At 40.2% G+C, this 24464-nt stretch overlaps 1 protein-coding gene across 1 annotated transcript; it reads right to left on the bottom strand.

Moving 5' to 3' along the window:
* Window positions 1–919: 919 nt before the first annotated feature.
* Window positions 920–13266, bottom strand: LOC134654362 (uncharacterized). Its single transcript, XM_063509826.1, has 6 exons — window positions 13165–13266; window positions 12629–13055; window positions 4663–5269; window positions 3516–3778; window positions 2130–2322; window positions 920–1277 (listed from the first exon to the last, which is right to left on the bottom strand). Exons 1-6 carry the CDS (start codon window positions 13210–13212, stop codon window positions 920–922), a joined length of 1896 nt encoding a protein of 631 aa, XP_063365896.1. The 5' UTR covers window positions 13213–13266.
* Window positions 13267–24464: the final 11198 nt, after the last annotated feature.

Raw genomic sequence — 24464 nt, 5'->3', positions numbered from 1 at the left:
GCTACCCCCTACCACTCTTTGTACTACAAAGAGTGGTTTGGCCCTTTCGCAAGTGCCCGGCGACCGTACAGATGTAAAGGCCTGTCTCCATATTGCGCGGCAAACTATCGAACATTGGCTCGCGAGGCAGCCGCGCGCAATGGATACCGGGTTGGCTCGCGAGCCAACTCGATCAGATCGCGTTGGCTCGCGAGCCAACCCGGTATCCATTGCGCGCGGCTGCCTCGCGAGCCAATGTTCGATAGTTTGCCGCGCAATATGGAGACTGGCCTTAATAAGCGCATATTTGTTTTGCTGGGGCAGAGACCCTTCTCGATTTTGGCAAATAAATAACAAACCATAGAGTCGACGTGATTTGTGTACCATTAAAAAAATACTGACTGACTTTAGTGCAAATGTATAGTAACGCGGGTCGCAGCATTCAGCAGATGTGTTTATTTTTTTGTAAAAATTAGAAAGCTTCCCGAAACATGTGCGTAGTGAGTAAAAAAATATACTAATAGGAAACATGCATGCAAGAGCTCGATGTTGACGGTAGGCCCTCTGACACCTTTAATTTAATACTTTCAGTATCAAATCTGATTTGAACGTTTCAAATATAGGCACAGAAATGGAAAGAAATCTGTTTCACAGCATACTTAATAGGGTATTTGACTGTATTAATAAATTATTTTACACCATGCATGAAATAAAGTACCAGAAGATTAATAGAGAAACGTAGACAGCAGTTATTTTTAGACACAATATCTATTTTAAAACTATAAAGAGTAGGTAATTTGATTGTGACGTCACATGCCAGTGTTTCATATAAATTCCATAGACGGTTAATCGTTTCAACAGTTCGAAAAAAGAAACGGTTTTGACTAGTAGTCAAATACCCTATTATGATGGTTTCAACGGGTTAAACCCGAATGACGCATTAAAACGTCAAAACACCATACTCATCCTCACTCTCAGAGTCCGATATATTTATAACCAAACTAATATCACCCTGATACTGGATTTTAATCGGCACCTCCTCTGGTTCCTGTTTCACTACAACTTCACTATCGTTAACATTACTAGTAACGTTAACATTACTAGTCTCGTTAACATTACTAGTAACGTTAACATTATTGTTAACGTTAACATTACTAGTAACGTTAACATTGTTACTTTCCTTTAGTACAGGAGTTGGTTCAGTTTCTTCGTCGCTTGAGCTATCGTGTTCGGAAGGTTCTTCTATGGCGAAGCTTGTTGAAGCCGCTGGTTCGGGAACGTCCTCTAATTGAGTGAATCTGAAACAATATTGTGAATGATATCGAAATCTTAACACATTCATTGCCACCCAGCCAAACAAGACATCCGCGTCAGGCCACAAAAATTTCGTCATATAAAGCTGTAGTACCACGCTACCACGATCCATACTATCGGGTCGTCCGGCCTGGGAACGAAATCATAAATAAAATACCCGATAGTGGGGTTTTCGGCACTGAATGTGTTTAACTTTAACTCTTTGAACGCCACGCCTATCGTGTGCGGCGCGTCATAGTGAACCTTGTCGGAATGCAGGAAGGTTGATATTGGGCTGTAGCCTGCGTCATTTGACGTCTTTCGCGGGCTTTGACTCGTCCGTTTTCATTATAGCACTGTGTCCGAATGCGGCGACGGTGTGCAAGCCAGAAACCAGTACAAACATGCATAGACGGATGTAGCGCTAGTGCGTTAACTGCCTCAGCTCTACTCAAATTCTCTCGACTACATTTCGTTTCGGGTTATTATTATAAACAAAGGAACTATTGTCGTTTGTAAACGTCTTGGTGTCTTCAAATCAAACATATTTTTTTCTCAGTTGTCTCCTCCCTTATGGTCCCAGGGACAACTGATAGATCGAAAGCTAGTCACGGAAAACTCCTGCAATTTATAGAGTAACGAAATTACAACATCAACTCCCATTACTATCTTTATCACTAGATGCAGGCACCTGGCCGCGTAGCCAACGTGCCAATCGCTTACGCTCCGTAGCGATCGAAATGCAACTGTCACTGTCGCACTAATATCGAAACAAAGCGTTTCGTTGTCGAAGCGATAGCGATTGTCACCTTGGCTAGGCCGGCGGGCCTTAGAGTGCCACATAACAGAACACTTACTTGTTGAAGACTTCGGCCTCTCGCTGGCTGGCGAGGCGGCGGTTGGCCTCGAGCCTCGCCTGCAACTCCATGTCCGTCTCGGCTGGATCGGCCTCGAACTCTTCCGGCCTCGCCATGGCGCGAAGGTGTTTCCATTCGCGTTGCTGACGCTTCTTCTGGAGCGCGCGACCGCAGTACGTGAATATTGATTGAGCTGAGAAACCAAGGAAATTTGCTTTGATGTATTTGATACGTGGATGAAATGACAATTTAGGTTATGAGCGTGGTAGTATATTAGCAACAGGGCTATAACCGCGAAAATCGAAGTTCGCAAATTGCGGGCATCTTTCCCCACTCTTTTTACGCCTTCATTGGAGTAAAAGAGAAAGATCCCCGCAATTTGCGAATTTCGGTTTTCGCGGTAGCCCCCAGATGCTAAGCACGTGAGGATTTCAAATGATTTTGTTAACCACACTCACTTAGCTTATAGCATAGAGAAATATAGTAAGACAAGAGTGCTCACTCCATACATCAGTTCAGACTATTAATTTCAGTGCCTACATCTAGCATCGAGTAGCCGAACTATCAGTACTGCTACTTGACAATAGATGTAGCTCCTACCGGAAAGTCTTATCTCAACAGCATAAGACTTTCCGGTCGGTGCTACATCTATTGTCAAGTAGCAGTACTGGTAGTTCCGCTACTCGATGCTAGATGCTAATAGTCTTTTTGGTACTAAAACTGATGTATGAAGTGAGCACTCTATGTATTTTTTCTCTATGCTTATAGTTACTTTTGTTACTGTGGCTGTAAATTAGTTATAGTCATGTATCTTGACATCCCTTGTCCAATTGTTTAGATTTATCTGTCCCCATACCAAACCAAATGTGCGTACACCCCATCAAATTTAGATTCACTGTTGACAATTTTGTTAATATTATAAATGTGAAAGTAATTATTGGACAGAGTCAAGTGGCGGGAAAGGGGGGGAGGCCTTTGCCCAGCAGTGGGACACACTAATAGGCTAATAAAAATAAAGTAACTATGTCTGTCTCTGTCTGTTACCTCTTCATACTGAAACTGCTGACCGATTTAGATGAAATTTAGGACTGATGATGGTTTCTTGCGGACGAGATAGCATAGTTTTTTTGACATATCATACTACGCAGATAAAATCACAGATAGAATCTGGTTTAACCTCGTGAGTTTTAGACTATTTAGACATTAAAATGTACATATTCGTTGCAATCTAATTTGAACCTTTCATGAAACAAATAAAGCAGCATTTCTTTTGTTTCATTGCGTTTTAAAACACGCAATTCATTCCAATTACTTATAGAACAAAGTTCAAATTAAAATTTGGAAAACTTTTTATGGTGGTTCTTATGAGGTTAATATAATACAAACCTTCTTTCATAATCTTCGCTTTACTCCACCCAAGACCGTCAACTTCATTGGCTTTCTCCACACATCTTATCACATCACTAAAGTCCGGGAACGGAGTCTCGCCTTCCGCATCCGCCCGTTTGTTGAGGAATTTCTCCAGCCTCTTGATCGGCCCTTGGGGCACACCCTCTTTGATCTGAAGCTGTATTTTCCGTCTTTTAGGTGGTGCCTCGCCGACTAAAGTACATAGTTCTTTGTACAGTTTCACGATTGATGCTCGTAAGCTGTAAATTAAAAAAAAGTGTTGTATGAATATTAGTGTGAAAAAGTCTTTGTTTCTGGCATGTTATCAAAATACTGCTTACATTATTTGGATCAACTATTTCTTGTTGTTATTCTGTCCGGTCAGCCAAGAGAAAATAGTAGCATAGTTTGTTAGAAGACATTGTACACCACCTTCTTCAGACACGCTTGGTAGACAACCCTCAATGGAAAGGGTTTATAAGTATCACAAAAAAGCGTGTTTGGTGTAGTATATTCACAAATATGTATTGGTGTGGGTAGGTTTTTAAAAATAATAAATCAGTCTATATCCAGCTGTGTGTTTACTTCATGGTGACAGCGGTGCTCGGAAATATCGAATAAAATTACTATATACTTACCTACATGAAAATAAATTTAAATGTCTAAAAATCAGGTTTTAAAGAGTGACCCAGGAGAACGTAACCATGGCAACGAGTGACAAGAAAAAGTTGATTCCCAAACTACCAAATTACCTATCAGATTCTCAATGTAGGTTTATTTTATTCCACTACCAGACTATAGGTATAATTTTAAGTTTACGCAAATATCCTCAATTATTCAGAATGTTTATAATTAGTAATTAAAATTATAATAATTCATTATAGTTGACCCTCCTCAACTTGCCACTCAAGATTGTGACAAGTGAAGAACTTTCCTGCAAACCCCATGTCCCTGATGAGGGACAGGAACACATCATCATCAGTAAAGAAATGTTTGCTAATATTACTCTTTAACCCTTTGACCACCAACAACGTAAACTGACGCGCGAGGCAACATCCAAATATCAACCTTCGTGCATTCTGACAAGGTTCACATGGCGTTGAAAAGGTTAATTACTAAGGATTTTAGAAATAGAATCACTCACCGATCACATTTATGATAAGGCGAATTCAAAGAATCATCTGTGACCTCTTCTAAATCAAGTTGAGCAATAGTTTTATTGTATGTTTCTATCTTGGCCTCTATTATCCTTATCCTTCTGGCTTTCTCAACTTCCGTCATTTCTTCAGGTCTCTTTGCTGGCTCCTTCTTTAATTTAGGTTTCTCTAACCTAACAATCTTTTCTTTATGCGGTACTAATAAGTTTTCATTCGATCCTACATTTTCTTTTTCATTTTCAATCTCTTTATCTGTCTCTTCTATGTTTTCAGTAGTAGATATATCACCATTTAATTTATTTACTGAATGATCACTTTCCTTCTCATCAGTTATTTTTACTTCTTGACTATCTTGAATTTCAATTGTATCAGTATCACCATTAACTAGATTTTCTTCCTCTGTTTGTGATTTACTCTTCTGATTCTCTTTAACCTGATTACTAGTATCTTCATAAGCTTCATCATCTATTGGAATGACTTCATCATCATCATCACAGTCCAGTGCAATAACTTCAGATTTAGATTTCTTTGGTGGACAAATTCTACTGCTACTTTGAATCATTGGTCTTTTCCTATTGTGGTCATTGGGTTTTACTGGAAGTAAATTTAACTTTAGAATAAGAGGGATTTACTTTAAAAAGTTCAAAATATACTAAAAGGGTAATAATAGGTACTTAGATTTGTTTATTTTAATAATAATTAGCAATATCAGTTTTTGGTATAATTAGCGGATCTGCGTCAGCTTCAAGCCGATAATTGGCAGGTAATGGCGCAGGATCGGGAAAAGTGGTGTGCTCTTGTATCGGAGGCCAAGATCCTCTTTGGGTCGCTGAGCCGTAATAGTTAGTTAATATCAATTTGTATAAAATTAAATGGTCTAATTTAATCCAAAGATTTAACAAAGTTGTGTTTGGCGCTCAAGGTCAGAAACTTGGATTATTCAATAGGACAACATCATAAACAAGTCTGTAAAAATCAGATCTACCAGATTTGACGCAAAAACAATGTATAAAGTTACTGTGGATTAGTAATGGTAAGTATTTAATTTTAAAAGTAAGCTAAATTATCTCTGGTTTACACCATAGACATGACACTGCTAAAAAGCAGGGATGTTACGTGATAAATAAAAGACGGCGTGTGCGGAGTAGTACGTATATTTCTAGACAGGTCGGCCTAGCTTCGACCCACCCTCAAGTACAATTCTATTAATTTGTATATACCCCCATATTCAATACCCAACACCTCCACCCTTATTTTCTAACTTATGCCAACTAAGTTAATAAGTACATCTATGTATAGATATAGTATTGACTGTTAGTTTACTTTGGTTGCAGGTGCCAAACAATACGGTTAAGTTATTAAGTTTTCCTTAAGGCTAAAGCAAGTTTACAGTTGGAATAGGTACCTACATGTTTTAATTGAAAACAAAGACTAATACTATTATACATCTTATAAACATAGCATGCATACCAAAGACGTACAATCGTGTTCAAGGAATATTTATAAATTGAACTTTTTACAGTAAGGCACAACCGTTTCCTACAAGTATAATGAAACATAATTCTTACATGCTTAGGCGAAATTAAAACTTATTTTAATAACGACAAGGAACGTATACATGTTTGCATGTAAGACAAAGCTAGGTATAACAGTAGGTACACAGGTGCTAGGCAGCAACTTATTTATCTATTATTAATGCTAATTAGAAATACATGTATATTAGGTATAATGAGCAAACATTAGAAAGTCTCTAGATACAAAAATATGAAACATCACTAAAAGATGTCCTCGAAACCGAAACGTCTAGGAGGATTCACCATGGGTCTCAAACGCTCGGCCCGCGTGCGTTCAGCGGCGGCGTCCGGGTCGGGACGCTGCGCCAGCTCCGGGTTTGACTCCGGCTCTGCCCGCGCGCCCTCTGGTGGATTGTTTACCTCGCGACTGACACTCTCCGCCGACCCTGAACTCGACGCCTCCTCGCTTGGGACCAACAAGGGCGTCCGAGCCGGTGGATAACTCAATGCCATATTACGCGGTCTAGGCTCCCGGACTTCCCCATTTGAATCGCGTTTTCTTAGTTGATTTATATGCCGATGTGTAACTCCTAAAGAACTAGCTATTGTGTAATCGGTTTCCCCTATCCGTTCCAATACCTGTCCAGCTTCCCACTTGCCCTGTGAGTTCCCTACATTGTACCGTCTATACCATACCAAGTCGCCTACGTTGAGTGCTCGCTGCGTTCCTCCCGCCGCGTCCCGCTGGCGGCGTTGAAGATCGGTAACCCTCTGTTCTCGATCGGGTTTAAGACAATCTAACCGGGTGCGCACCGCACGCCCTAACAGAACCTTAGCCGGACTCTCGCCCGTGGTATTATGGGGGGTGTTACGATACATTAATAGGAATCTATTTAAGGCCGTCTCTGTATTCATATTCTGCATTATCGCTTTTTTAATTACACGCTTACACAACTTGACCGCGTTTTCAGCTGCACCATTAGAGGCCGGGTGGTATGGTGCTGAAAACAATTGTTCGATTTTATTATTTGAACAAAAAACTCTAAACTCCTCACTCGAAAACGGAGGTCCATTATCACTCACTATCTGTTTAGGCAAGCCGAACCTAGCAAAGTAGTCTCGTAGTTTTTGAATTAATATTTTAGCCGTTGAACACGACATTTCTGCTATTTCTATCCATTTAGAATACGCATCTATAAGTACCAAGTACTTTGTTCCAGCTATTGGACCTAAGAAATCTAAATGAATCCTAGCCCAAGGACGACTGGGGTATGGCCAGGGGCAGGGTGCGTGGCGCGGGGGCGCCGCCGCTACCGCGGCGCACACGGGGCAGGCGCGGCACATATCCTCCACGGCCTCGTCCAGGCCGGGCCACCACACATAGCTACGCGCCAGCGCTTTAGTCTTCACGATCCCCATGTGCGAATCGTGCATCTCTCGCAAAACTCGCTCGCGACATGCCGTCGGCACCACCACCCTATGACCCCACATGACGCAATCAAGCTCAGTATATAATTCTGATTTACGATTAAAAAAAGGTTTTAATTCTTTTATGTCTGTATCTTGGGGCCAACCGTCCCGGATATAACTAAGAATTCTACCTAGCAATACGTCGTTACGAGTTTCTTTACTTATCGCATTATAATCCAAAAGCATCGCGTCAGTCGCAAAATGTAAATAAGTTTGTTCCGGACCGTCCTCATCTACGGAACCCGTCAACTTGTGTGCCGCTATGAGTCGCGAAAGGGCGTCCGCGGTGTTATCATCCGATTTTACATATTCTATATCAAAGTCGTATGCCGATAAAATTAAGGCCCAACGCTGCAAACGGCTCGCAGTCATACTAGGTATACCATAACCTGGTCCAAATATGCTCACGAGAGGCTTGTGGTCGGTTTTCAACGTGAACCGCCTACCGTAAAGGAACTGGTGAAACTTTTTTACTGAAAATATAATAGCAAGTGCCTCTTTGTGTATTTGACTGTAGTTGCGCTCGGCCGGTGTGAGCGCTCGTGAGGCGTAGGCGATGACAGTGTCGGGCGCCCCGCGCGCGCGCCCGCGCATGGCCAGCACGGCGCCCACGCCGTAGGGTCCCGCGTCACAGGTGACAACCAGTTCCCGTTCCGCGTCGTAATGTCCTAAAACCGGCGCCTCGCTCAACAATTTTTTTATCGTGTTAAATGCCCTATCCTGATCGACCGACCACGTCCACTTCCTTTGTTTCTTTAATAATTCATATAACGGAGCTAAAATTTCGCTCAGGTTTTGTATGAACTTTCCATAAAAAATTATCATACCGATAAACGACTTAAGTTCGGAAACATTCCTAGGTCGGGACATTGTTAGAATTGGTGTAACTTTGTCTTCGTCTACCCTAACCCCATTTTTGTCAATCACAAATCCCAGGTATTTAACCTCTGGTACCAGAAAGGAACACTTTTGTTTTTTTATCTTTAATCCATTTTTACTTAATCTTTGTAATACCCGCCGAAGGCTACATAAATGTGAATCTAAAGTATCCCCCGTTATCAAAATGTCATCTAAAAAAAAAGTCACGTTAGGGATATCTTTCAAAAGATTGCTCATGATTCTTTGGAATATACCCGGGCTAGATGCGAGACCGTATACTAAACGCTTATACCTAAACAATCCCCGGTGCGTATTAATTACCGTTAACTCTCTAGAACCGTCGTCTTCCAATATAATTTGATTGTAGGCTTGTGATAAATCTAACTTAGTAAAATACCTACTACCGCTAAGCTGGGAAAACAGGTCTTCAATTTTAGGAATCGGAAATTTATCTACTAACAAAACGCGATTCAATGTGGATTTGTAATCCGCGCACAACCGTAACGATCCGTCCGGTTTATTTACGATTACCAATGGCGTGGCCCAGTCCGAGTGCTCCACCGGCTCGATGACGTCGGCGCGCAGCATGGCGTCGAGCTCAGCGTCGACGCGGCCCTTCAGGGCGTAGGGCAGGGGGCGCGCGCGGCAGAACACGGGCGCCGCGTCCGGCCGGACGCGCAGCCGAGCCCGCCCGCCGGTGAACGCACCCAAGGTCCCATCGAATATCTCTTTATGCCTGGAAATTACATCGGATATTTTATCATCACATATTACATCATTCGTAAGAACATTTTCGCATGAAGACAGCTTAGGTATTGCAATATCTAATTCGGCTAACCATTGCCGCCCTAATAAACTAGTCGTACCTCTCTGATGGACATATAAATTCAAATTTTTATCTATGTTTTTGTACTGCACATTGCCTACAATAAAACCTAATAACGGTTTCGTTACGGTACCATCATAAAACTTTAAAGACATATTACATGGCTGTAACGGTACATCTTTAAACAAGGTGTCATACGTCTGTTTACTTATACATGTTAAGGCTGTACCCGTATCAATTTCAAAGGTCATTAACTTATTATTAACCATAACTTGTATCCTTACCGGTTTGTATTTGTCGAGGCTCATTTGGTAAATGGGCTCCTCGCTTCCTTCGTTTACCCCGAACGGTATCTCCTCCTGGTCCAGCTGGCCATCTTCAATCACCCAGTGCACCCGCGAGTTTCCCCAGCTGTTTCTAGCGCGACCACCGCGCGCTCCGCTGCCGCCGGGCGTGGCCGCTGTTCCCGGCCCACGGGTGGCTCCGCTTCGGCCATAACCGGCTGAAGCCCTTGTACCGCCACCCCTAGCACTACTTCTAGGCGAAGAAGAGGCCTGTTCGCGTATTCCGTTGGCCATGGTTGGACACATGCGACGCAAATGCCCCTTTACATTACACCGACTACACACGTAACTGTTACATTTGCAGTGAGCCTGTTCATGACGGAAATCACCGCACGCCATGCATCCCGCCGCTGCCGAACGAACATTATGTACTGCTGCAGTCTCTGTTGTCGAGCCACTTGCGGCTGCCCCGCCGCCTCCCCCCTCGACCGCTACCGAATCCCGCTCGGCCGCTTCCAGAGATAACGCTAATGACACTGATTTCGCAAAATTTATTTCACCTTCCGCAAACAATCGCTGCCTTATAAGATCACTTGACAACCCGCACACAAACTGATCACGCATATTATCGTCTAACGTCGTTTTGAAATCACAAAACCGTGCCATCTTTTTTAACTCCGCCACGTACTGCGCCACTGTTTGACCTTTGACCTGTCGGTACTGACGAAATCTGAACCGTTCTGCTAGCACCGAAGGAGTTGGTTGCAGATGTTTTTCCATTACCTCCACAACTTGTTTAAAGGTCAGCTCGGCCGGCTTCTTAGGGCTACACAAATTCACCATTAATTCGTAAGCTGTCTCACCGACTACCGAAATCAATGTCGGTAACTTCCGCTCATCTTTCACGTCGTTGACGACAAAGTAGCTCTCCAGCCTGTCACAGTATGATCTCCAGCTACCACTTTGGACGTCGAACTCCCTGATTTTCCCCACCGACATTTTGATTTAAATAATATCCTCGTCAGCCACTGATCAATAAAAGACGGCGTGTGCGGAGTAGTACGTATATTTCTAGACAGGTCGGCCTAGCTTCGACCCACCCTCAAGTACAATTCTATTAATTTGTATATACCCCCATATTCAATACCCAACATTACGGAGCTCCGTTTCCGCTTCCGTTAAGGCGGAACTTCCGTTTGGTATTCTGGTTCCGTTTCTGTTCCGGTTCCGTTACTTTTGAAACTGAAGTATATCGGATGTCAATGCTTAGCGCGGCGGCGGGACATGAGCGGCGTACATCAAAAACAAACAGGTTTATACCAGTCTTTCGCTCATCGCCCCGCTTGCCACGACATGCTGCACTAATTTGTTTGTATTATTCGTGTTATTGAAATTAAAACTACCTATTCGTATGTGTTGTGTAATGTGTACCTACGGACAGTGCACTACAGACTACTAGACTGTGTGTGGTGAATGTTAGTGAGTAAAAAACGAACAATGAAATCAAAATCAAGTTCGATTTTGAATTTTGATTTTAATAGACCTACCCTTAACATCTCGTCCACCTATCTATCCTCAGGCACTGGTCCCATCAAGAACGATGAGCGAGAAGCGATTAGAGCTAGAAACTAGAAACGAAGTTGGCGAGCAGCGAGAAGCGAGTGTAGTTCTGATAGATATGTCGCTCGGCTATAAAGCGAGTGTTCGAATGTGACGGGCGATTACTCGCCCTATGAGAGTTTGACGTTTTAAATCACCGTATTTAAGGTTAATAAGGTCTACTGTCCTTAAAATTTTGTATGAAATTACAAGCAAATATCAGCCTTCAAGAAGTAAGTATTGTAACCTTAATCACAGAATAAAAGTACAGTGGAACCTCGATAGCACGAATCTCAAGGGAAACGCCAAAAACTTCGTGGTAACGTTAACGAGGTTTCGTCTTATAGAGGGCATCGACTTAGAGAGGTTCTTGTTGTAGAGTTCAAATTTTATTTTCCGAGTTATAGAGGTAAAAAATGTAGTGAATAGTCGTGAAGGGAATCGCTGGTTACTTCATCTTAGCAGGCGTGTCTCACTCCGCGATTTCGTCGCTTTGCTACAGGTAGCTAAAAGTACATCCCTTCCGGCCCCAATTTTGGGGAAAGCCATAATCCGCGCGTGGCGCTGTGGCCACCTAGCGGCCATATCTATGCTGATCGTAACAGACGCGTTTTGTTAGAGAGTGAGTCTTCTGTACTTAGTACTATTATTTATTCTGTGATCTTAGCGAGGTTAAATATTTCGAGTTATGGAGGATTTTGGCTTTGAAGGTAAGGGAATGGCATTTTATTTCATTTCGTGTTAACGAGGATTTCGCCTTATTTAGATAGACGCAACTTGGAACTAAAAAAACTTTTGTTGCTCTGAAATCCACGCTGCATGTACTGTAGAACGATCGCTAGTTGCATGGTCTCTCCGACCGCCAAGCGAGTACCGCTGAGCGATTTTATCGCTGATAGTTTTTATCGCTGCGAGTAAAGAGTGTAAAGAGAGTCCTCGCCGGCAGTGTGAACAGCCAGCGATCACATATTAATATAGGTACCTCTCTCTTTTACCGACACGGAATCTCTATCTTTTGTTTGTTTCTTGAGCGAAATAGTCGATAGCTTATCGCTTACTCGCCCTTGGTGGACTAGTGCCTCAGGTTCCGATTCAGGGGGCCTACCGCTACGGGGGCTAAACCGAAATTCGCAAATTGCGGGGATCTTTCTCTTTTACTCTCATTAAGACGTAATTAAAGTGACAGAGAAAAATGCCCACAATAGACGGACTTCGATTTTTGCGGTTATAGCTCTGGTTCCGCTTCCGTTTTCGGTTCCGTTTCCGATTCCGTTAAACTAAATTGAAAACATCTGTTTCCGTTTTCGGTTCCGATAAAACCACATCTGTTACATCCCTGCAAAAAGCATATGTGGCCCAAATGGTAATATAAAACCTTTACCTGATACTTTAGTAGACAGTGTGATAAAATTCACTCTTTTCTTCACTGGAGAGATTTTCAATTGAGGCGGTGTTTCAACATGAAACTTCAGAGTATCAACAACATCACTTATATGAGTGTATTTCCTATCAGGATCATCTATCAGTCTTTGAAATGCTTTTGTAATAACTCTTCTAAATTTATTCGACTCTTTATATTCCTTGTCAGCTTTAACATAAGACGGAAGTAAAACTTTGTTAATAACTGTCTCCATGCCTATAGTTGGGTCGAGAAATAGGCATTTGTTTATGAAATCTGTTAGTGGTTTATTGTTTTTACAAAGATCCTTGTTGTAAGCATTGGAAAGTCTGCTTTTCTTTTTTTTGACGGGATAATCTGAGATATCTATCACTTCCGTGTTCTTTGCGATGCTCCCACCAGCTCCATTCTGAAAACAAGACATGATAAAATAAATTTATTCGTAACAGAACACAACAGAAACTGCATATTATGATCATAAGAATACTTCGAGGGCTAAAGATTACTTCAGTACTTACCGCAGACACATAGTCTGTTAAATTCGGTGCGTCTCCGTCAACCTCCATTATAAGTTAAATATGTGAACTAAAACACAAATACGAAAATAAAATTAAAAAATAAAGTTCGCTCCTTTCACTCCTTTGCTTCAAGCAACGGCTGTCATTGACTTGACAGTGACAATGACAGCTGTCATTTCCGCTCAAGAAAAAGAAATGTGTTTTAAAGGTTGACAGCTTTACACTTGCACACGGCACGTGTAGCATACGCAAGTTGTGCTCATTTACATATGCATCGTGAGTATAACAGATATAGATGGTCAACCAAATCTTGTCAGTAGAAAAAGGCGCGAAATTCAAATTTTCAATGGGACGATATCCCTTCGCGCCTACATTTTTCAAATTTGCCGCCTTTTTCTACTGTCAAGATCTGGTTGACCAAGTATAAATGACTACTATGCGCGAATCACCGACACAGAAAGGGCGATGTACATAATACAGTCAGCGGCAGAGATAGAAATTGCAGTGTTCTAACGATCACGGAGCATAGCCTTGGAAGGACATGGCGAAACAGAACTATAATGCTTCGGTGCTTCCTAGCCTAGTTAACTACGGAACGGAACCCTAAAAAAAGACAGTGAAACACCGGAACCAAAAAAACAACCGTCAATATTTGCATACGGTGCATGTAGCTGGAACAAGTAAAGGCAAGGGCTACATGAGCATAGTGTATGATGCGATGCGTGAAACTTACGCAAGAGCCTCTAGCCGATTTATAGTGCGACATAAAATAGTAAAAATAAAATGTAACCCTTTGAACGCCGTTGGCATGTATACAAGACAACGATAGAACGGTACACTGGCGCCGCTGTCTTGTATACAAGACACAAATTCAACCGCTCGGTAAATGTGAAAAAATATCAATTGTAATTTTTTTACACTCTTTTTAATGTTTTAGGTCTTTGTTTAAAAAAATGCATTTAAAGCAGCCATTATATGTAAATCCATTCTTTTATAATAAGGCTATCAAAAAATTTGCTCCAGTTTTCAACGTTTTTCATGTTCCTCGTCGCCGTTGTCTTGTATACAAGACAGCTAGGGATGGGAATGTTAACTCGATATGAGAATATTCAAAATAAATATCAAATCGCAAATCTCGTTTTATTTAAGCATTTGAACACTTGTTAAATGCCAATTGGTGGTAACTAGTAACTAGATTACGTAAAACGAGAGAGAGACAGGCATAACTATAGCTGAAGTTCAGGGAGATTCTTCAGCTGTAGATAGTAGAGTCAGACAAGTAAATCTGTCCTTGTGGTCTAATTGCAGAACAAATGATTAATTTTGACATGATAGTGTAGTGGGGAGTGATACCCCTGCAGTGAGTCATTTTAAATTAAAGATGATTACAATTTTCACATGCATATTTTTATTCACGCACACGTGTTCAAGTGTATAAAAATACCACACTGTTTTAAATCACACGTAGGAACAAAGGACGCGCCGCGCGCCGAGCGTTTATTATGTGACGGTTTATAACCCTTAAAATTTTCTTTGTTCACTCGAACCGAAAAACACAGGAACCAAACCGAAAAAGGAAGCTGAATATTTTTTGATAAGAAGTTAGGATGGAAAGTAAAAAAACTCCGAATTGTTCGTTGATAAGGAGTTAGGATATAAAGTAAAGCTACGTATGCTACTATTAAATTGTTTTTCAAACTATTACATTAATAAATGACTGAATAAATATTCTTGTTCTTCACTCATTGACAATTCAACCCACGTGTAATTTTCCCCAATGCAGTTCCGGTACATTTATATTATCGACACACTATGCGCGGCTCTAACGTTACGCTTATGAAGTTTACGTACCGACGAGCGCTTACGCCGTTGACCTAGAGACTATTATTACTTAATCCGTGCGGAAACAGTCCTTGTCGGTCTGCACTGCGGCCAGTCCATGCGCGCCGTTGGCATGTATAAAAGACTTCTCGTACAGCCTAGTGCAGTGATATTACGTCATGAATCGATATTGTTTAGTGGTTGTTTTTAATGATAAAGACCTTTATTTTTAACATTGTCGTGTGTAAAAAATATGTAAATTTTTAGCATTTTCGAAATAAATTAAAGTGGTCAACCAAATCTTGTCAGTAGAAAAAGGCGCGAAATTCAAATTTTCAATGGGACGATATCCCTTCGCGCCTACATTTTTTAAATTTGCCGCCTTTTTCTACTGTCAAGATCTGGTTGACCAAGTATAAATGACTACTATGCGCGAATCACCGACACAGAAAGGGCGATGTCTCCCTATTCCATCCCTATTCATATCGCATAAGTATAGTCCAACAAGAAATTGTAGAAAATGATTGAGGGCGCCACTTTCTACGTAATATCACATTCTTGACGTAAAATGCTTAAACATGGTAACAATTGTATGCATTTTTTAACCTTTTGGCCGCCGGACCTAGTCCGCAAAGACGCTCACTCACACGCCAGAGTAAATTTTAAGTAAACAACTAATAAAAAGTTTAGGGATTGCAAATAGTGATATCGATATTTACAATTTATGGTAAAAATCTTCTCAATTTGGCTTTGTTCTTACCCAACTTTAATTTATTTCGAAAATGCCAAAAATTTACATATTTTTTACACACGACAATGTTAAAAATAAAGGTCTTTATCATTAACCCATTCAGGGCCAGCGACTCAGCGTATGGGTCATGCTCAAACAGTTCCGCAGGGCCAGTGACTCACATGTGAGTCCTGAATAAATTCTGATTTAAACTTAAACGAAACGTAATTTGATGTAATAACGTAAGTAACATATAAGCTAACAATCATTTCTATAAGGCATATTAGGATAAAAATTATAAACACGTTTTTTTTAATGAAAACAGGGTCTCGAATATTCAAGTTTGGTTTACTATCAGTGCAATATAGTAAATATACTGAAATTCTATATACATAATGCGATGCAAGCAAACAGAAAATTCTATATTGAAAAAATACAAAAAATATATATATTTCAGAAGTTATTGACAGGGCTCAAGGTATGGGTCACCGTGGCCTGGCGCTACTTGTAAAAACTGCTAATGTTTCCGTAGCAGGCTAAAATAAACTTTATTGGCTGGTTTTAAAGCTTATTTCATGTTGAAGCTGTTTGATATTGTACCATTTTACAACTGATTACTGTTTGGATGATGGTAAGCAACAATTTGTAGGAACCAAGCCGTAGTATAATAATATTTTGTTTTGTATGAGGGGTAAGGCAACGAGGATTTTTTCCCACTGTACTTTTATGTCATAATATTTGGTGATCGTTGTATTGTATCTTAGGCAATTACCTACTAACAATGATGTTAAAGTTAATTTTTCAATATAGAACAAGGCGGTTGAAACAGTCACCACTAACTAATATGTATTGTATAACAAATAGTTTATGACAAATATTTACAAGTTTTTTCAAACATCGTGATTTCTACGGCAGATTAGAAAGTAAGTACTATAATACATTTTAAGTTCTCTATTGTTACTAATATAATGGCGTTTACCAAAACAAAGATAATGACCGACCAGGTGTAAGCTTATCGGACACACTTGGACAATAAACAAGGAATGCATCCGAACGGCGGCGGCGGTATTATCTTTCATGTGGTATTTGTCACAAGAGTTCAAGATGTGATTCATCCCATCCCCCCTATTAGAGATGTATTTTGGAGTAACATGGAAAATATTATTTAGTCACGATTTATTCGTTGGCGACTTTATACTCCTCCTGTGCTGTTTAGTGATTTCGTATTTTGTGACCATGGCTATGGATTACCGGAATTTGAACCCGCCTAACCTGACCGACTGTGCTATGAACTGGACCCCGAACCTGCTTCATCCGAATGACCTGGCTACGAATTCTGGAACCCTGAACTCACCTTTGTTGAATTTCATCTAAATCGGGAAACGGTTCTAATTTAACTTCCAAGATTTGCCCCAAAAAACAACAACAAAAAACACGGCAAGTTAAATAGAATCAGACTAAGCTAAGTTGGCAGCGATTTTGATAGCACAGGCTGAGTACCTAAGTGTAATTTAAATGTCATACTTATATGAAATTATGACGTTTAAATTAACACTTGCACAGGCTGGGCTATAAAATTTGCTACCAACTTAGCTTGGTCAGACATTAAACGCTTGTAGAAAGTAAAAATATTCACTCCTACAAACTGCAATAATTAGTTTCTTTTTTGATAGGCACAGAAAATCGGTGGTTAGTAAAAATGTTGCATAATGCTGTCCAACTGGCCGGCTTCATAAGCGGCGATTTATTTACCGTTCGCGCCAGGCTCGAGACCCATAAGCTGAGTCATGCGTTTTAGCTAAAAACGATTTGTATGGTGGCCTGGCGTATTGTGTACGCTCGGCGGTTCGTGGCCATGAATGGGTTAAAAACAACCACTAAACAATATCGATTCATGACGTAATATCACTGCACTAGGCTGTACGAGAAGTCTTTTATACATGCCAACGGCGCGCATGGACTGGCCGCAGTGCAGACCGACAAGGACTGTTTCCGCACGGATTAAGTAATAATAGTCTCTAGGTCAACGGCGTAAGCGCTCGTCGGTACGTAAACTTCATAAGCGTAACGTTAGAGCCGCGCATAGTGTGTCGATAATATAAATGTACCGGAACTGCATTGGGGAAAAATACACGTGGGTTGAATTGTCAATGAGTGAAGAACAAGAATATTTATTCAGTCATTTATTAATGTAATAGTTTGAAAAACAATTTAATAGTAGCATACGTAGCTTTACTTTATATCCTAACTCCTTATCAACGAACAATTCGGAGTTTTTTTACTTTCCATCCTAACTTCTTATCAAAAAATAATCAGCTGTCCTTTTTCGGTTTGGTTCCTGTGTTTTTCGGTTCGAGTGAACAAAGAAAATTTTAAGGGTTATAAACCGTCACATAATAAACGCTCGGCGCGCGGCGCGTCCTTTGTTCCTACGTGTGATTTAAAACAGTGTGGTATTTTTATACACTTGAACACGTGTGCGTGACTAAAAATATGCATGTGAAAATTGTAATCATCTTTAATTTAAAATGACTCACTGCAGGGGTATCACTCCCCACTACACTATCATGTCAAAATTAATCATTTGTTCTGCAATTAGACCACAAGGACAGATTTACTTGTCTGACTCTACTATCTACAGCTGAAGAATCTCCCTGAACTTCAGCTATAGTTATGCCTGTCTCTCTCTCGTTTTACGTAATCTAGTTACTAGTTACCACCAATTGGCATTTAACAAGTGTTCAAATGCTTAAATAAAACGAGATTTGCGATTTGATATTTATTTTGAATATTCTCATATCGAGTTAACATTCCCATCCCTAGCTGTCTTGTATACAAGACAACGGCGACGAGGAACATGAAAAACGTTGAAAACTGGAGCAAATTTTTTGATAGCCTTATTATAAAAGAATGGATTTACATATAATGGCTGCTTTAAATGCATTTTTTTAAACAAAGACCTAAAACATTAAAAAGAGTGTAAAAAAATTACAATTGATATTTTTTCATATTTACCGAGCGGTTGAATTTGTGTCTTGTATACAAGACAGCGGCGCCAGTGTACCGTTCTATCGTTGTCTTGTATACATGCCAACGGCGTTCAAAGGGTTACATTTTATTTTTACTATTTTATGTCGCACTATAAATCGGCTAGAGGCTCTTGCGTAAGTTTCACGCATCGCATCATACACTATGCTCATGTAGCCCTTGCCTTTACTTGTTCCAGCTACATGCACCGTATGCAAATATTGACGGTTGTTTTTTTGGTTCCGGTGTTTCACTGTCTTTTTTTAGGGTTCCGTTCCGTAGTCAACTAGGCTAGGAAGCACCGAAGCATTATAGTTCTGTTTCGCCATGTCCTTCCAAGGCTATGCTCCGTGATCGTTAGAACACTGCAATTTCTATCTCTGCCGCTGACTGTATTATGGAGGATTACTCTATTATATATCACTTATCAGAGCGTCTCATCACGTGTCATTCGATTTCGGACCCTTGTCCTTTTACTTATACTTACCGTTGTTTTTTTTACCTTCATAGAAAATTAATAAGATTCGGACCAACACCACGCTAAGTTTTGATGCCAAGTAAGGAGCTTAATATAGTTATTTACAGTACATATGGGGCTACTTTTCCGCACTAGTGCGTAAAATAGCACTTTTCGTGTGTATGTCAAAACTTTAAAGTGCCATATGTACTGTAAAACGTTGTTCGATACACGTGCGAATAGGTAATTCGCAACTCGTGTCGATTTAAAACACTCCCTTCGGTCGTGTTTTAATTTATCGCCACTCGTTTCGAATGTCCTCTTTTTCGCACTTGTATCGAAAATTAAGTTTTTGCAGTTTAGCGTGGTCAGTCTACTTACCACTGCCCATTTTTTCATCTAGCAATTAGTAGTACTTACCTACTTTCGCAGACTAGATCTCATGAACTGTAGCATTCAAATGCTTGCCGAAAACCGCAATCTTGGCATTTGACAAGTTGCCTTGAGGCTCCAGTATATTCTTCTTGCAGCCTTTCTATTCTACCTATATCTCGTAACTACACCTGCACAAAAACAGGCCATCAGCGCCTACTGTTTTACACATTGATTAGTGTTACGTGCGAGTATGGAGTCTGTAGGTACATACCTTACATTTGTCATTAACCCCTGGTATGTCTAAGCCAGTGCTTAAACAACGGACTTAAATTTGGTGAGCGTCAGGATGACAGGACCATGATGGCTATTTATAACGAGTGTTACTCCAAGATTTAGTACCTATTTAGTACTATTTGGTACCTGACATCAAATATTTAGTACCTCAATAGAAATCGAGAAATATTGAAAATAAAGTGGCCAGCCATTCTGACGTCAGGTTGACAGGACCAAGTCCAGTTCCCCTATTTGTAGACGTTATATCGAATCCATCCTTTGACAAAGATTTAGTACCTATTTAGTACCTCTCATAATTATTCTTCTTATTTAATTTCGACTTAACTTAAAAAAGTTACAGCTAGAATAAACTTCGTATGTGCACAGTGGTGCAGCCAGTCAATGTGAACCGGGCCTAAAAGTTTGTTCAAAAGTTAATATTTTTGACTACAACATTTACTTTACGTTGTTTGGCCAATCCAAAATGAACCACGAGCGTAGTGAGTGGTTTGAAAGTGGAATCTTGAGCATTGCGAGGATTTCAAGGCATGAAGTTTAAACAATGTTTCTACCGAGTGACACACTACATTTTTGACCACACCAACTTGAGGGAAATACTCACTTAAAATTGGAAATCATCACTTAAAGTCAATTTGTAACGTTCCACGGGAAAAGGTACCTTATGAGGGTTTCTAGTTTCGGAGATATTAAATGTTTTGTAAAAAGTTGAAGTAATGCTATTTTTTTTTATTCATTTAATTTCGTAGATTAGGTTATTTGAAATACGAATATAAAAGTAAAATATCAAAACACTTACAAAACAATAAAAAATACATATAAACACAATATAAAAAACCTAACCTAGGGTGCCGCCGGCATTCATGCCTTGAAATCCTCGCAATGCTCAAGATTCCACTTTCAAACCACTCACTACGCTCGTGGTTCATTTTGGATTGGCCAAACAACGTAAAGTAAATGTTGTAGTCAAAAATATTAACTTTTGAACAAACTTTTAGGCCCGGTTCACATTGACTGGCTGCACCACTGTGCACATACGAAGTTTATTCTAGCTGTAACTTTTTTAAGTTAAGTCGAAATTAAATAAGAAGAATAATTATGAGAGGTACTAAATAGGTACTAAATCTTTGTCAAAGGATGGATTCGATATAACGTCTACAAATAGGGGAACTGGACTTGGTCCTGTCAACCTGACGTCAGAATGGCTGGCCACTTTATTTTCAATATTTCTCGATTTCTATTGAGGTACTAAATATTTGATGTCAGGTACCAAATAGTACTAAATAGGTACTAAATCTTGGAGTAACACTCGTTATAAATAGCCATCATGGTCCTGTCATCCTGACGCTCACTAAATTTGTGCGCACTGATCAGTATCAGTCCATTGTTTAATACAAGAGGTTTAAATTCGTTCGCACTGATCAGTGCTAATACATACGAAGGGTTAAACGCAAGTAGCAAATGCATAAACTTGCACTTAACACTAATCAGCGTCACTATTTGATGCTGACTGTACAAGACTGGAACATAGGGTATCTAGATATTTTGGATAGCTGGGAAATGATCTTCTTTGTCCTGTGAATAAATAGGTGTACTTCTTGGTCTATTCTTAATGAAATGGTGCTATATTATTGTCTCTTGCGTTGAAAATTGTAGTTATGTTGGAGACTGATGTGTTATAGAATTGACGACATGCATCGTTTGAAACAAATTAAAACAATCGTAACAAACAAATAAGCATGTTTAGCCCTATATATTACTGAAAATTCAGGGTTCTAGCTTCAGCCAGCACAAAATTACAGGACGTCGAAAATGGCCTGAATCGCTTCGAGAAAAGGTACCGGCCGTGCCTCTGTTTTGCTCGACTTGGCGGGGGCACTGCCGTGCCCCCAGATACTACTTACTAAATAAAATCAACTCAAAAAGGGGAGAACAAAAATTCTACTGATCAAAACCAATATCTACAATGAATGACAACTCGCGATCGTCGTTTTGTACAGATTTATTTCGACAGACTTGTTAAATACTTATAACTGCATTTACATTAGTTATTGGCCATTGCAATGTAATTCGGTAGTGCTTGCACATAGACATATGCCACCAGTCATTACGTTTAGTTCCTTAGTGGTTTATTATTGATATTTTATCCAGCTGTGTAGTTTCCAATCTTACGTATATACAGAACTTACTTCTTTTTACCATCACACGTTTTCAACCCGACCTACGCCCCTTTATAAAAAAATATTTAAGATTTCTAAATAAAATTCGCACATTTAAATGTCGTCGCTTATTTGGTGCTCATCTCTTAAACACAAGGTCTTCACTGTTACACATTATTAACATAACTGCTGCGCTCTTTCAGCGTAGTTAGTAATTGTTAGCACACGCGTTATATTACTAACTATATAGTAGTTAGTTTTTTAAACGTACAGTGACAAGCAATACATACATTCCGACAGATTAATTTCAAAACACTGTAGGTAACAATTAACTGGCAACGTTAGTACTTAGAACTCTGACAAAGGGATAGTTCCATTGTAGAAATAGTTGTAAGACCGTGTGAGCAAGAGAAATTATATTCCTAAAGATAACTTAATGTGCACCAACAATTATTTCCTAAATCGGCACAAAAAGATTCCTCACATTTAATGCGTATTAATTCTAAAATATTAGATAGTATAAAAGACAATCCCCATAGGATTGTAAACTTTCACAAGTATTGGGGAGGGGCCGCTCGCGACAGAAAGAAAAGTTGTTCTGGACTTTAAGTGTTTTATTTTACACCTCCCGATGTCTTCACAAATACCAAAGGGTTTTATAAAATAAAAACCTGATTAAAAGCTGCTAAGTATAAAAACTTCACCAACAATAACGATTATGCAATTTCGAAAGTAATGTACAGTAATCGGAACATAAACAGTTAAACCTGTCATGTAACAGCCTAAAGTTATCTCTACAACTTGCGATGTACGAATTTAGTTGAATGCATAAAAAAATATCTCTCCTATAGGGCCTTACCTTACATTAATTTCGTATATCATATCGTCTATGACAATTTTATTGATGTTATTTTATAATAAATAACGGACACGCTTGGTCTAGTCATCGAAGGCATCTGCCGTGCCAATAAGAAATTTAGTTAATAAGTTAGGCAAACGCGACCCACTCGAGCGATGTGTAACAATTCATGTGTTCAAATATGCAAACAAAGAGAGCAAGGGAAGGCCGATGAGCACAATTCTATCAACATTGTTCTATTTCCTTATATTAAAACAAATCAATACTTCTTCTACAAAAATGCATTTTCAGTCTTGACTGAGGAGGTGGTGCTCCGTGATGTCGCCTGTAGATAGGGTTGCCAGATGGTCGGGATTCGGCGGGATTCTCCCGATTTTTAGCAAGTGTTCCCGATTCCCGACAAAGTGAAAATTGTCCCGAAAACAGCTTCACGTTCAAAACAATAATTTCAAGTTCCGAACTGTCGTCGAGCGAGCCAGTGACCCGCGTCAGGCCCGTCAGCGCGCGCGCAGGGCGCTCGTGGCGAGATTGGGCAGCTGACGTAGTGCCAATAATGTAAAATATCGTTGTTTTTAATACAATTAATTTAATTTGAATGGTTTTTTTCCCGACTTAAGGCCCAAAATCCCGAAAAATTGATATTTTTTCCCGATAATAGCGCCTTTCGATCTGGCAACCCTACCTGTAGAGCCTTCAGACGGTATCTTTAAGGGTCAGATTCGAGCGGTAGACTCGGTGAAGGTCCCAGAGCGGCAGCACACAGTCAACAGTTCGTCAGTCGTCATCGATTTAGCACAAGAGGTGTTGTCACCGGCCGGGCAGCCACACGGCAGCGAGCTCGGCGGTATTTGAACAGATGTTGTGTTACACATGAAGGGATATAACGTCGCCGGCGCGACCACCTCAAAGAATCACACACCTCGTTCAAGAATTTCCTTTATTTCAATTTTTTTTATCATTTTTCTTGATTTTTTCATGTATTAATTAATTTAGCATTAAAATATGGTAATAACTTCAAGTTTGCGTCCGTCTTTTCGTCAGATAATAAATCACTATAAAACATTTAATATCCACCACATGGAATTTATCACACCGATGTCGATCCACAAACTCTCGGAGCGCCACGTAACGTTTAGATTAGACGATGAAGCGAAAAGTGAACAAACATAACAAACAAACTAGAAGTCCCGGTCGGCGCGGCGCGGGCGCACGGCGGCAGAGATCTGTGTGGCGACTAGACATGGGTAACTCCGGAGTGATAGATAAAAAAGATATATATCTTTCTCGTTTCATGAATCACTCTTCTTGTCTTTACGAATCCGAATGTATCAGTATATCCGTACGTCTCACTCCCTCGGCGACGGTTTATGAAAGCGATAAGCGAAGTCTCGGTCGCGCATCGACCGCAGCAACACGAACGAGCGACAGCGGTCGTTCGGACGGATTCGGACGCGTCATTATAATTAACTACTCTCTCTCATGACTCAAAGTCAGCAAGTGCCGATGTTGCGAGCGGGACGACTGTTACACACGGATATAAAGATATAAAAGAGTGATACATATCCCAATGATAAAAAGATA

Source organism: Cydia amplana, chromosome 14, assembly GCF_948474715.1.
Source record: "Cydia amplana chromosome 14, ilCydAmpl1.1, whole genome shotgun sequence".
Taxonomy (NCBI): domain Eukaryota; kingdom Metazoa; phylum Arthropoda; class Insecta; order Lepidoptera; family Tortricidae; genus Cydia; species Cydia amplana.
Note: the sequence above shows the minus strand (reverse complement) of the source record. Positions and strands in the feature narration are given on the sequence as shown.